Source organism: Camponotus vicinus, unplaced genomic scaffold (assembly GCF_025532165.1).
Source record: "Camponotus vicinus isolate PSW18456_S1 unplaced genomic scaffold, iyCamVici1.0 SCAF_1, whole genome shotgun sequence".
Classification (NCBI taxonomy): Eukaryota; Metazoa; Arthropoda; class Insecta; order Hymenoptera; family Formicidae; genus Camponotus; species Camponotus vicinus.
This window is the reverse complement of record NW_028141945.1, coordinates 7,664,577-7,678,683: the sequence shown is the minus strand read 5'-3', so window position 1 is coordinate 7,678,683 and position 14,107 is coordinate 7,664,577. Positions and strand designations below refer to the sequence as shown.

The window sequence follows — 14,107 nt, the reverse complement described above, 5'->3', positions numbered from 1 at the left end:
GTCAGATACATGGCTAATTTCATTGAATTATATTTAATATCTTTTTAACCAGTTAGTACTTGTATAATATTATTTGACCAAATATTTCCTCTGTATCTAAACTACACTTTTGCAAATTTTAAACAAATTCTGAATATTATTTCCATGTGTTTTTGTCATTTGAATCGACGTGGTTATACGTTTCCCATAAGAACACATGTTAATTCGGTGCAAATTAAAATCCTTATAACTTGTGAACGCTTTAGTGAATCGATTTAAAAATTGTACTGAAGATTCTAAACATATGTAAGGACATTCTGTACAATTTTCATTAAATTCTCAATATTTTGAAAATAGGAAACGAAACATCTTAAATAAGGAACATCGCATAGAGCAAAATCTATATAAAAAAAATATTTTAAAGCCAATTATTACGTTTTTTATAAGCACGCAGCTATTAATCTTGAATTTCGTAAAAATCTTACAAAAATTGCAAAAATTCTGTTAGAATAAACACAAGTGGCAACAAGTTTTTCGTAATCAAAGAATACATCGCTTTTTCTCAGAGTATTCTGTAATACGTATTCCGGTTTTATTTTGGCCACTAGAATTCGGCGTAAATTTCTCTGTATTAATTACGCGTGTGTCGCAGAGAAAAAATGCGTAGGCTATTTCACAAAAAAAGAATGGTATTAATTTAGGTTTGAACGGAGAAGTGAAAGAGAGAGCGTTCGCTTCTATTACGCTAAAAGAGAAAAATATGATGTAATTTATACGCGCAGAAACAATGATGCATAAGAAATTGAGCATTCCTTCTGTAACCCTTAAAATTGTAATTAAATCGAGTAATAAAGGGATATAAAAAGTAAACATGATTAATTTCGCAAATTTAAGACGAAAATTCCAATCCCTTCATGAAATTACGAAATTAAATTTTTATTATGCGAACAGTTATGCGGAGCTCATCGGAAAAGTAAATTTTAGTTAAATATAAAATTTGGTTTACTTAAAAAATTTTCCTTTTATTTCATTAATACCAAACATACTTTTTACGTCTGTATTTTTTAAATTAGGGAAAAGGATTGAATTTCTGTTTTTTTTTTTCAATCAAACATAGACCTTCGAATGTAAATTATATTTTTATCCATTATTATTGAAAGAGAATCTTTTGCTTCGCAAATTATTATTCATGAAATGCACGAGCTTAATATAACGCGGTTAACATAATTAAATGCAAATACATGTTTTCATCAGATTGACGATAAAAGATACCGAATCATTTAACGCTCGCATTCATTCTCAAATTGATTCCCATTCAATTTCACGTTCACTTGACTGTCTTCCGCCGTTTCGGAATTCATTGGAATGAATTATGCCTAAACACACAGCTAACAACGCGAACAAGTCGAGAAATAAGGTTTATCCGCCGGCGATTACCTCTTCTATCCTTTCAACATAATCGCCTCTGACGGTCGAATCAATCTGCTACATCTTTAACGACTAACCTCAGGATTCGCACGAGTGACGTCCGTGAGCGCGAGGAACAGGTGACTCTATCCCATCCATCCCGTTCTATTCAATAAGCGAGCAGATTCTATCCCTTTGCACAATAGCTATTAATCTTTAGTACCTAGTCTTCTAGTAACCGTTACAATAGTTGTTAATCTTTCATACGTTTCGTTGAGCCGAAAATTAGATGATTGAATCCCTTTCGAGATTTTCGCACAAATGGGCCTTATTAACGCGTTCCACGTGGAGATCGCGTCGTGTGCGTTTTCTGACACATACAGACAAAAAGATCCGGAGAGGGTACGGCAGACCAACTTGAAGAGTGGTGGATCCGAGGCCGAGAGCTTTTGCCCGGAACGGAACCACCATGTGAGGTGGGAGATGAATATAAGCCCATCGTCTGGGAATAATGCTATCAGTGACTTCGCGACTCGACGGTCTCGCATATAGTAAAACGTGGTGTAAGCGGAAACGTCGAAACACATCATGCTGAAGGTACGGAGAGAAAAGGTCCACGCGACACGGGGGTGCGGTATGAACGGGTGGATGGTTGAATTTCTGTGTGCGAGTGTGTGTGTGTGTGTGTGCTTCGTTCTTTTCTATCGGCCGCGCTCGAGAGCCACTTTTGACGGCGCTTATCATGGATTCCCTTATATCTCTCTCTTTTTTCGCTCGCTGGGATATTCGTAATCTTGCTCCGAATATTATGTGGGAGCTAGATAGACATTTATCTATCTTTTTTCGATTCTTTTGAGCCAAGAGAGTATGAAAGATTATTGCGATTTTTTTGACTAAATTGATGATGTAAAAGACGTTGTAAAATCATCCCCTTAAGCTTTAACTTAAAAAAATACTTTTGTTATTATAATATCGAGATGAAATCAATGATATAGATTTTGATAAAGTTAAATGAGATATCTTTTATTTATACATATTTAATAATTAATTTTACAATTTTTAACTACTTTTTTAATATTATAGTTATATAAAACTAAATGGCGCAAGCAAAATGATTTTATGTCTCTATAATAGTCTTTATAATGATCGTATAAGTAAAAGTAATTTCATTTTCAATTTTCACATGAAATTACTTGGTAAGTCATTTTCTTGTCACATTAAATATTGGACACTAAATTATTGCTTCTCTAAAAACTTTTATAATTTATTAATTTACTTTTATATAATTTAAAAATTTTTATAATTTTACAAATTCTTGTGTGTAATTTGAAGTATCATAAGATATTCGACATAATCCTCAAAATTTTTTGTAATATTAATATTTTTTCTAGTATTGTACTTTTCTTTAACAACCTTTTATTTAAAAAGAATATTCACTTATTTAATAAATAATTTATTTGCGCAATTTTAAATGCAACATTTAATTCACTAAATGTCGCAAATAATGCATATCTTTAAAATGATGTGCTTAAAAAATTTTTGCTATCACATATCTAGTATTCAAATTTTCAGTTTTCTGATCATGTATCAGAATTTCAATCTCTTCTTCGTTTCCTGCCGATTCTTCAGTTTACTTTAAGTGTCGAAGAATTCACGCTAACTTTCTCAGGCATGAATATTCTTGCCGAGGGCGTAATAAACCTTTTATTCGCAATGTATCATTTTCATCGCGATGGAACAAGGAAGTCAGATCCTTAACCACTTCCGCGACGTTGTATTGACTTACGATCTATTGGCCTGGCCTCCGGGTAACAAGGTCGGCGTGAAAGTGAAAAGGATGGTCTTTTCGCTACGAGGACTCCCGATATTCCAAAGACGTAACAAAACATCAAAATCCGAGAAGCATCGTGTTCCCAAAGACTTTCCCAGAAAAATCAAATCCGATGACAAATCCGACTTTAATCGGGATTTTACATTCGACTGATGAAAATCGCCTATAGTGCAGAGAGGGATTCAATTGTGTTCGCATATCTTTGTTCCGTGCGTAAAACGCGATCGAAAAAATATTGAAAAAGTATTATTGCGAGGAAGAAAAAGAGAAAAAAAAGAAGATTGAAGACAGACTGTAGGATCCTTGACATAACTTGGCGTAGCTTCGTTAACAATGTCGTTTTCTCACAGAAGAAATTTACGATCGCGTATTGCGATTTTCAGACGGTGTTTATCCTCTGCGCTGCGTTGGCGTGCGCTAACGCGGTTGTTCTCAGCGGTTACAACGGCCATGGCCTCTCCTACAGCGATTACAGCGATATCGCCGATGAATACGTAGGATCCACTGGATACAAAGTTCTGCCGACAGTCGCCGTCCCGGTGCACTCGGTGTCCGCTGCGCCCTTGCACGTGGATGCATCCCTGGACCACGAATTGCACGGCTATAAACACGTCGAGCAGGAACATGACTACTACGTGAGTACTTCTCTTTTATGCTTTCACAGGCGCTGCATTGATATTCATATTTGATACTCGGTTATTGTACAGTAACGCGAGAAACCATGTAACGATTTTCGTCAAAATCCCACGATGTTTCGTGCATCTTTTAAGAGATTTCTTTGAAAGATTCTTCAAAACTTTCTACAAGTTTTTTAAGACTGAATTTGATTACAATGGAATTATTGCAACTAGCTTATCTGGATTTTCAGGAAAAATACCTATGTGTATTTCTCTTGCATAAATTTCCCTTCGACAGCTTTCAACTTGTTAATTAGCGTTTAATATAAATTCTCGCACGCACGGCTTCCTGAAAAGTGTCAAGCTGTTTCTAGTCTCGTGACGTTCGGTCGTATTTTATGAGCGGAAAGATGTGTTTCCAGGCCACCTGGGGCACGTATGTTAATTTAGATTCCTGTCTCTGAAAAGAGGCGTCTGACGACAGTATTTCCTCGTATCTCATTGTCGAGTCTATTTCCGCGACGCTTATTGTTGTCGCTTTCTCGCCATGTTAATTGTCTGGTAGTGGCACTTGGACGGTAATATTGCGCGACAGCGCATTTTCTGTTCACACATTACAAAATTCGATTCTATGCATGTTCCGCGATGACTAGAAAATCAAAATTGTTGCCATTATTTCATACAAGCCGTAAGACCACATAACAGATCCGAAAATATAAATCCGTAAATTCGCTATTCAAATAACACGAGATTCTGGTCCCTACAGGATTAAGTAGCTAAAGACTTGCGCCAGACAAGACAGAATATTACTTGTCGTAGACTCTCGCTATCTCATCGCATTGTTGTTGTATTGTTGCAGTCGCATCCGAGATACACGTTCAATTACGGAGTGCACGATCCTCACACCGGTGATGTGAAGACGCAGCACGAGGTGCGAGACGGCGATGTCGTTCATGGCTCGTACAGCGTCAACGAGCCTGACGGAAGTGTGCGTATCGTCGAGTACACGGCGGATGATCACAATGGGTTTAACGCCGTCGTAAAGAAGGTAGGACCGGCGATTCACCCGGTGAAGCCGGTGCCGATTGTCAAGTACGTCTCGCCCGCACACTACAACAGCTACGACTACGAGAAGCATTATTAGCGGCTCGGCCACTGTAACGTGTAAATAGCGTCGAATCGGGCGTTTCGCTGAGGAACATTAGCCGATAACCAGTCTGCTAGTCAATGCGACAGCGAACTACGTTTTCAATTGGGCTATGTTTAATTGGTTACTGAATATTGTGATTCACGATAGCAAAGAAAAAGAAAAAAAAATGAACATTTGGGTTCGTCTATTCTTAGATATAAAGATAGTTTCTAAAGGGATCGTCTAGGATTACGTTTCTAATAAACTGCGAGTCTCTATATAGTTAATAATTGAGATTACACCGAAAAATATCGACCCCTCTGCTGCAACATTTCATCTTGTCTTGTGTCGAAATAAATGTATCCTGTCTTAATTTCATTACCCGATGCTCTATTTCAAGAGGCGCCTGATTGCTTAACTTAACTTAGGCCAACACGCGTAATCCGATTATTTCCACGGATAACAAAAATGTAGTTTTCTACCTATTTATTTTACATTCCATCTGAAATTCGCTCCTAACAACTTGCGCCCCTTGAAAAGAGGATTATTTGATATTGGAATCGAATTGTAACCGCGCATGTCTGAGGTATCGATTTATATTTATGATGACAGCATGACGTAATAACATAAATTTCATCTATCCCCGAAATGTCTTTTTTGCATTCAATTTAAGATATATCGTACAACTGAAATATAGATCTGTAGTATCAGAGGTAATAGCGAGGATGTATAAATTATTGCTACCTTATACGTATCAGAATTTTTACAACTCAAAATGTGTGGCGATCTGAATTTCAAATTTTAGAGTTGCATTTTAAGTTGTTTGATTTATTTCACGGAGCTGAAAAGTTTAACGCTAAATTAAAATAAAGCAAAAAGAGAAATCAAATATTCATACATAATTAAATATATGCAGAAATTGTGCAAGCAACATCAATAGATTACAAAACAAATTTTCTTAAAGATACAAAAAGTAGTTATTAAGTTTCCTTTTTGTAACTTTATGTGCATAAAGTATAATATAAAAAACTCAAGGAGAAAGGAAAACTTGTATAAAAAATAATAATAATGATAATGATACAATTATGTAAAATTGATTTGTGTTGAAATGGAAATAGAGAGACGATGAATTTAGATTCTCGCATCTTATTTAGCTTTATTTGTATTTATGTCGCAACAGAATATTATTTTTCGTCACAACCGAGATTATTTCTCGTTGGATATTGAATTTTCAATTAGCTTGCTATTATTCAACTTCTGTTTCAATGAAGAGAAACTTGATGATAACTAGGTAATGTGTGATCTTTCAAAGAAATCTTAATGAGATGTAAGCATCTCTGTTCTTCCATAACTTTTAAATTGTTTCTTCAGTAATGTATAAGCAGTTTTGTTTTTATCTTTCCAATAACATCATACTAATACACCATTATAATTTTAAAAATAACGAAAGGACATGCGCTATTATAATTAATTTCAAAAAAATTATGAAAAAGATTCTTCTCTCTCCTCATCCTCAACCGTGGTGACTTAATAATAGCGAAGAAAAAGACGCCAGCAGTTTTGTATCTTTCCATCGTTAAAGAAGAGTTTTTTTATTAATCATATAAAAAAAACTGGTAAGTAAAATATTAAATTATCAATTATAATAGGGCTATAATTAATATATATATTTAACAGCTATAATATTAATTTAAGATTTTTGGGAAATAAAAAAATGATTATTTTAGGTAATTAAAATTCCCTCTTTTGTACATTTTAGTGTCGCGGTCTTTAATGAGTTAATGCTGCAGTACTTTCAGTGCCAATGTCTCGCAGCGCTCATTCTTAATTAGCGTATCACTCTTAATGGATCATGCTGCGCGCATAAAGTTATTTAATTCACTTGATAACTATCTCGATGCGTCGGTGGCTTCGTTTGTGCGGCTAATAAGTTTCACTAGACGTAATTAACCATACACACATACGTAGGAGGAATTGCGCAAATAAATAAAGCCCGATCCGAGCAATAATACATTCAGTTTCTACCTCTTTGTCGGAGCGCTTGAACTTGCGCTGCCGTAAAATCCCGTGAAGAGTTCACGCTTTCCAATTATACTTCATTTTCGCGCTATATATAGCATTGCTAATCGATTTTTATGTTCAATTAACATTCACTTTTGTGTGTTTACAAGCGGCACGTGAGCTGTAGCGGAAAAAACCGCAGCTGAAGAAACCATCGAATCTTTTTGCTCGCCTTTTTAAAGCGGATAAAGCGAGTCACTTTCGGAAATACTCGACATAACGCAGAATATCGTTGAATTTAAAATCGTTGCATTTGAAATTATTAATGGTACTTTATTGTTGTATACTTTTATATGTTGTGAATAAACGGGCGAAGAGATATGGGGGATGAAAATGGTAAGATTGGCGTACTTACCGCGGCCTCCTGGTAAATCTTGTGAGCGATGATGCTCGTACTCTCGAACATATTCTTGCCAGGACCGGAAGCGAAGCACTTCTCCTTTATTCCGGAACATGTATACTGATCGGAGCAGTTTTTTCCAGAGAATTCACATTTGGGACCGCGTGTGTTTGGCGAGACGTCACCGAGATTGGTCGAGGCGAAGGCTGCCACAAACTGACCCTAAGTAAAGATATTGTGTGAATTGCAAATACACCGAATTATTTTTATTATTGTAATAAATGTTATTATTGAAATCAAATTAACTAATTTCTATAATCTTTTCATGTAAATGTTTGAAAAAAAAAGAACTTTCATAAACAACAAGTGTGTAAAGTAAATATGAAAAATGAATGTGCCGCTAAAATGCTGTAAGTATATTTATTTAACTTAATTGTACCACGCAATGGAAGATCCAACTTATACTTCCAATGAAAATAAAGTAACGTTAACTCTTATTTTGGTAGGATTTCGTATAATGCCGTATAAAGTAAATTCATAGTTTCGTAATACGCTTATATGAAATAAGCAGCTTGCATTACAATCGTTCATATTTTTGCAATTTATCATCGAACAGTACGAGAATTTTTATTAAAACTCCGACTAATGTTTGAAATGTAAATGCAAATTACTATCGTAGCATTTAAAGATTAATAATGTCAAATGATAAAAAAGGAGAGAAAACAGAGAAAAACAAGCAGAGTATGCATCGCCAATATAACAAGAAGGACGAATGGAATCAGTCTGATAGCAAAAAAAGAAGATAATAATAGCGGAAGCACGCAATCATCTATGTACATAGAGCAAAAGAACAGAAAAGCTCGTAACTACTATCTGCACGCGACCTGCAAAATTTATAAGTGTGCACATTTATCTAAACGTCATTGATGTATTTAATTTCGCACGATTCTCATTAGGATTTTCCACAAGTACATGCATTTTTTTATTATAAATTTTACACAATATTCATAATACAGAGTCTCATGGAAATTTGTGAAACTATTTCATTACTTTTTTTAAATGCAAAAATACGATGTACAGAAAGTAAAGTATCTTCTAATTGAGAACATTTGGCAGTTTTATGAATTAAAGATAATCGGACATATTTTTATTATTTAATAAATGTTTATAAAAAATGCAAATTCGATAATCGATATATACAGGATGATTAAAAAGATTGAATAAATTTAAAGAGCGTAGACGGATCGGAATACAACAATTTTTAAATAAGAACCGTGATCTCCTGAGTCAGTGCAAAACTTTGAAGGAATTACACTACAGTATAGATGTAATCGTACTTTGCGAAAATGTTACGAATATAGTATGAGTTGACTGTAGATGACATAGAAACATATTTATTCAGAATACTTGCAGCATCTGACGTGATCTGGCATATACTTGGAGTATTTAAAAGAGTGCACGCAGAGTTTCGATCGAAGATAAAATGCCGGCATTACATAAAGTGGTTGCTGGCCAATTTAAACATTTTTTGTAATATTACATTTATTAAGTTCGTGTAATCTTTGTCCACTTATAATTTTACTTTACAAATTATTTCATTGATAGTCCATAATGTAGTTTCTGACTCTCGCAGGCTTGACTTTATTGACTCAGGATTCGGAGATTATTTATTTAAAAATTGTTATATTCCATATATATTCTCCTTAAGTTTATGCATTATCTTTTGAATCATCCTGTATAAGATCGATATACTGGGTGTTAAAAAAGTCTGGACACGGTCGAATATCTCGATAAGGAAGAGTTTTATTAGAAAGTATTTCAGACAAAAGTTATATGGCTTCGAGGGGGACATAACATGGTATCATTGGTTTGACCTTGAAGAGTTATTTGAAGGTCACATGAAGGTCACCTTCAATTTCTTAAATGGAACCCCCTACTTTTTATTGCACATTCTTGTAGCTTATCTCGAGAGCTTTCCAAAACACTGTAATAAAATATTTTTCCCTTAAGTACTTATTGAGTTATAAGGCTTGAAATCATTTCTTAATTTTACATAAACCGTAAAATATCTAGTAAAATATTCATTTTTCGATTATTTTACCTTAATACTTTTATGTACAAAATAATGAGAGGAATCGATTAGTGTAAAGAAAACACATAGTTGTTTCGAAGAAAAAATATGTAATTTGCAATTAACAATTATATATTTTTTCTTAAAAATAACTATGTGTTTTCTTTACACCAATTGATTCCTCTCATTATTTTGTACATAAAAGTATTAAGGTAAGATAATCGAAAAATGAATATTTTACAAGATATTTTATGGTTTATGTAAAATTAATAAATGATTTCAAGCCTTATAACTCTAAAGTGCTTGAGGGAAAAATATTTTATTATAGTGTTTTGGAAAGCCCTCGAGATAAGCTACAAGAATATGCAATAAAAAATGGAGGATTTCATTTAAGAAATTGACGGTGACCTTCACGTGACCTTCAAATAACTCTTCAAGGTCAAACCAATGGTACCATGTTATGTCCCCCTCGAAGCCATACAACTTTTGTCTGAAACACTTTTTAGTAAAACTCTTCCTTATCGAGATATTCGACCGTGTCCAGACTTTTTTAACACCCAGTATATTTCCAAGTACCATCAGAATTGAAACAGGAATCAAATCTCTTTCGTAATAAGTGACATCTCAAAAATGAGATATTATATAAAATAAATAAAATTCTTTAAAAATTCCTAAAGAGATTATATCAATATTTGGCATTTTTTACAAATGATTATTAATGATAAAAGTATCTCCAATTTTGTTTTTAATGTAAATAAAATAAAAATACTTACTATTAAAAAATGTTTTACCTTTCTCGCTCTCTTTTATGTAATTAAAAATGACTGATTATAGATTCAACAACTTTCTTTAAGACACTCTGTATATGTATATTACTGACGCGCTTTCTATATACAGAATGCCAATATAATTCTCGTAATGTGTATAGTGTCAATAACGATAGCGTCGCGATGTCCATCCGTTAACAGAGACTTACCTTGCCGATCGCGGTATTATTATTCATCATTTTCTCAAAGAGAATTGATGCATAGCCCATGTTGTCGCTGGAGACCAGGCGATTGGTATTGTTCATGCTAGTCGGATGTACGGCAAACCAATTTACGACACCGAGAGGCTTATCGTCGGCTCCGATAAATTGCATCTGTGTTAGTATTTTGTCCACGTCATACTCGTATCTGGTAACGGAATAAAAAATATTAATCTTTTATGCTTCTTTCAAAAAGCGCATTACCGACGACAAATATTTCAAACGATCAATTTATTGAAACGGAATCTGTCAATAAGCGGACGTTCGCATATTATATTTCCGAGAATGCAAGCGCTTACATGGATCGCAAACGTGTCGACATATGTACATATGTTGTACATGGTGTAACACGCAATAAACACGAATGCCCTGAGAATTCTGAGAATTAATAGCTCGAATATTCAATGTATGCCTAATGCGCTTTGCAATCTCCTTACTAAGCAATTGCAACTTGAATTGAATTGATCGTTCGTTATCTGAACATACTGCTATATCTACAATCATATTTGATTGCATAATATATTCTCGTAATCATAAATACTATCCGTAATAATTATATAATAATTTTTTTTGTATTAAAAGACTACTTTGCATCGCTTGAAATTAATTAGCAGATAGCATGTGTATGCGATTATCACCGTCTCTACATATGTTTAATTAAGAATTTGGAGAAATTTATGAATGAACATACATTTTCTTGGCTCTTTAAAAATAGAGTATACTTTTATCGATGTTCTCAGTAAGATATTTTATTAAAAATCTGTGTTCATCCTTTGAAATAATTGCAATCGTTTTATCACTTACTTATCTCTTTCTGATTTCGGGTTGTTACGATACGCCTGCGGGCTCCTATTAATATTAGCGTCTAAAACTTGACCGTGAATAATGTGGATCTTCCCAGGCACAACGGCATCGTGAGCACGTTCGATGCTCTGCAATGTCGAAATAAATATTGGTCATTATCTGTTATTGTCTTTAATCAAGCGAATCGCCCGTGCAATCATTGTTTGCGCATCGATTCACCTTCGTTATGCCATTGACGATGGCGTCGAACGACTCTCTGACGAAGCCGAATGTGGTCAAATCGAAGAGCACGTCGAGCATGAAACCACCCGGACTCGAGTGTGTATGTGTGCTGCTAATCATCACGTTCCTCTCTGTGTACATGTTACCAAATTGGATCTGCAATTTGCGCAATACCTGCGGCGATAAAAAATCGCGATTAATATCATATGATAACAATTGTTTTGCAATAAAACTGCATGCTTTCGTAAAACATAAATTGCGCATTTATTTATATGCAATTAGATGCGTCGAAAGATGAACAATACTTGATTTTTGCACTATATAATATGCGGAGATAAAAAAATAAATCAACAGATACTTATACGTTTTATGCTTCTGACAAATAAAATAAAAATTGCTAGATAAATATTCAGCTCTTTCATTCATTTTTATTCATATATAAAATTAATGTATTAGAAATGGAACCTTTTTATTATAATATCATATGATCAAGAATAAATATGATGTACATAAATATGATGAAGAAAATGTAATAAATATGATAAAGATGATACCTCCTGTCGGATGTCGTTGCCTATCATCGCGCTGTCCACGCTCACAAATACGAATCTTTCCTCACCGTCGTCAATTATGAAAGCTCTGGAAAACGTCCGGAGGTGCAGACCATTTCCTTTCTGATCCATTTTCGCATATCCCATCTGAAACGCATATGTAACAGCTATTCGATCTATTTGTTTTATTTTCACTATCGCTTGTTTTTCTTCATTTTCTCAATTTAATTTAATGAATATATCTTTTCATCTTTATCCTTAATAATAGTTTAAATATATTTTGTAATATTTCATTTCCCATTATGAGACATCAGAAGAAGAAAGGAAGAAAGATTATTTCATTAAAATAAATTCTTCCTTCATTCTTTCTCGAGATATTAATTCTGTTACTTTAAAATATATATCGTGGAATACTAACAAAAACAATTTCTGCCGTAGGTCCTGTGCTGTCAGCTCTTCCGACACCAATACTGTAAGAGGCAAGAGTGGCGGGTGATAGCAGCAAGAGGAGCCATAATATAAATAAACCCCAAGTTTTTAGAAGCAACGGCACCAAAGAATCCATTCAGCTTTGTGAGCCTCTTGGCTGATCGGACTGAAAGTAGAGAACGAAATGAACAGCTAACCCAATACTTCTCTCGAATGATTGAGAATTTTGCCAGCGATAGCATTTGAACTTTACGTTCACGATCAACAAGACAAACAATCGTTTCCTACAATCAAGATCTTTCTTTTGTCAAAATGTACGCGATAATCCGAGTAAAATGTGTCATTATTGCAGATAAGGATTTTTAATTGCATATTTCTGTCGTATGCGATAACTGTTCTAGGAAATCGTATGAGAAAGATCTTACACTAAATCGATTTATTATGTTACGAGAATTCAGTTGAAACATTGTGTGTATCATTGGAAAATATTTTAATAAGCTTATCGTGTTATTTCAGAGATAATTATTAAATATAATTATCAGAGATAATTGCTATGCACACATACACGCAGAAAAAACATGAAATATCGATATTCGATATTTTATGTGAGTAATTAGCAGTTACTAATTCAAGTATGTCAATGTATTTATTATTCTCGTTAGTTACGCACATTTCATCAATCGCTAATTAAAATGAGAAGAGAAGAATATTGAAACAGCGTCACGGTTCAAGGACAACCAGTGGCAATGCGACTTTCACTTATCTATGGTATTTGACGATGAAAAAAGAAAAAAACATAAATAAAACTTTCACGAATAAATTCAACGTTACGTGACTTCACTTTTTAAGGATTAATTTATAACGCTGTTATCTGTACCTAATAAAAATCTTTTTTACGAGAAAACTACGTCTAAAAATATATAAAAAGATGCAAACAAGTTTATTATAGAATTTAGAATCTACTACATATTCCCTCTATTTGACACTTGAAGAGAGTATTTTTTGAGAATATTTTAAGAGATGATCTAGCAAATAATATCCGTCAATAAACGTAACTGTCAACTCCGAAAACAATAAAATGTTTATATATTATACAGAAAATATTATACAAACGCCTACAAGAAACATAAAATTCTACAACAAATATATAAAAATGAGGAGTGACTAATTGGTATCTTTCCTGTTGCTTTGAAAAAATGTAATAAGCACATATATTGTTCGATCGAGCCTTGTATGAGTCATACGTGCGATATGTTAGTTGCTGTAAACAAGTGCGTTATCGATAACAAGGTATATATGTAATGCGGTTTATGAGTAATACACAAGGCACATTTATAAGAGTATATATAGGGATCAGTATTCTCTATGTGTTTTGATGAGCGTCACACATGCGTCACGAAAAATATGTGTTTATAAATATGTCGAATGTGCGTGGAAAATTCGTAGAATTTTATCTGCGCACATTTTGATATAGATATATCACACAATTGCATGTGTTTTGTCGTCTATTGAAATTTTCATTATTCTCTTTTCTTAATTGTCAGTCATCTTGACAATCATGTAATGGCAATATCATTTTTCAATGTAATGTTAATCATAAATTCTTTATTTTATCTTCCTAATCCAATATCTCGCGCGA

At 33.8% G+C, this 14,107-nt stretch overlaps 2 protein-coding genes across 8 annotated transcripts in view; one reads left to right on the top strand and one right to left on the bottom strand.

Moving 5' to 3' along the window:
* Window positions 1–14,107, bottom strand: part of Cdase (neutral ceramidase) — a 42,067-nt gene that overhangs the window by 21,642 nt on the left and 6,318 nt on the right. For 6 of the 7 annotated variants that reach the window (XM_083098788.1, XM_083098762.1, XM_083098736.1 and 3 more), the window contains 6 exons: window positions 12,458–12,634; window positions 12,043–12,186; window positions 11,486–11,662; window positions 11,267–11,394; window positions 10,412–10,610; window positions 7,380–7,586 (listed from right to left, as the gene is read on the bottom strand). In XM_083098788.1, the coding sequence (XP_082954914.1) occupies window positions 7,380–7,586; window positions 10,412–10,610; window positions 11,267–11,394; window positions 11,486–11,662; window positions 12,043–12,186; window positions 12,458–12,604 (1,002 nt within the window). In that variant the 5' untranslated portion in view covers window positions 12,605–12,634. Of the gene's footprint in view, window positions 1–7,379; window positions 7,587–10,411; window positions 10,611–11,266; window positions 11,395–11,485; window positions 11,663–12,042; window positions 12,187–12,457; window positions 14,063–14,107 lie in introns of those variants that run through there. The other variant, XM_083098743.1, reaches the window with a different exon arrangement.
* Window positions 1,892–6,362, top strand: Cpr6 (cuticular protein 6). The gene is made up of 3 exons (XM_083098848.1): window positions 1,892–1,983; window positions 3,601–3,852; window positions 4,694–6,362. The coding sequence occupies exons 1-3, from the start codon at window positions 1,975–1,977 to the stop codon at window positions 4,976–4,978; spliced, it is 546 nt and encodes a 181-aa protein (XP_082954974.1). The 5' UTR covers window positions 1,892–1,974; the 3' UTR covers window positions 4,979–6,362.

Coding starts and splice junctions, on each gene's coding strand:
- Cpr6 (XM_083098848.1), top strand. Junction 3,853..4,693: donor AGCAGGAACATGACTACTAC/GTGAGTACTTCT, acceptor GTATTGTTGCAG/TCGCATCCGAGATACACGTT.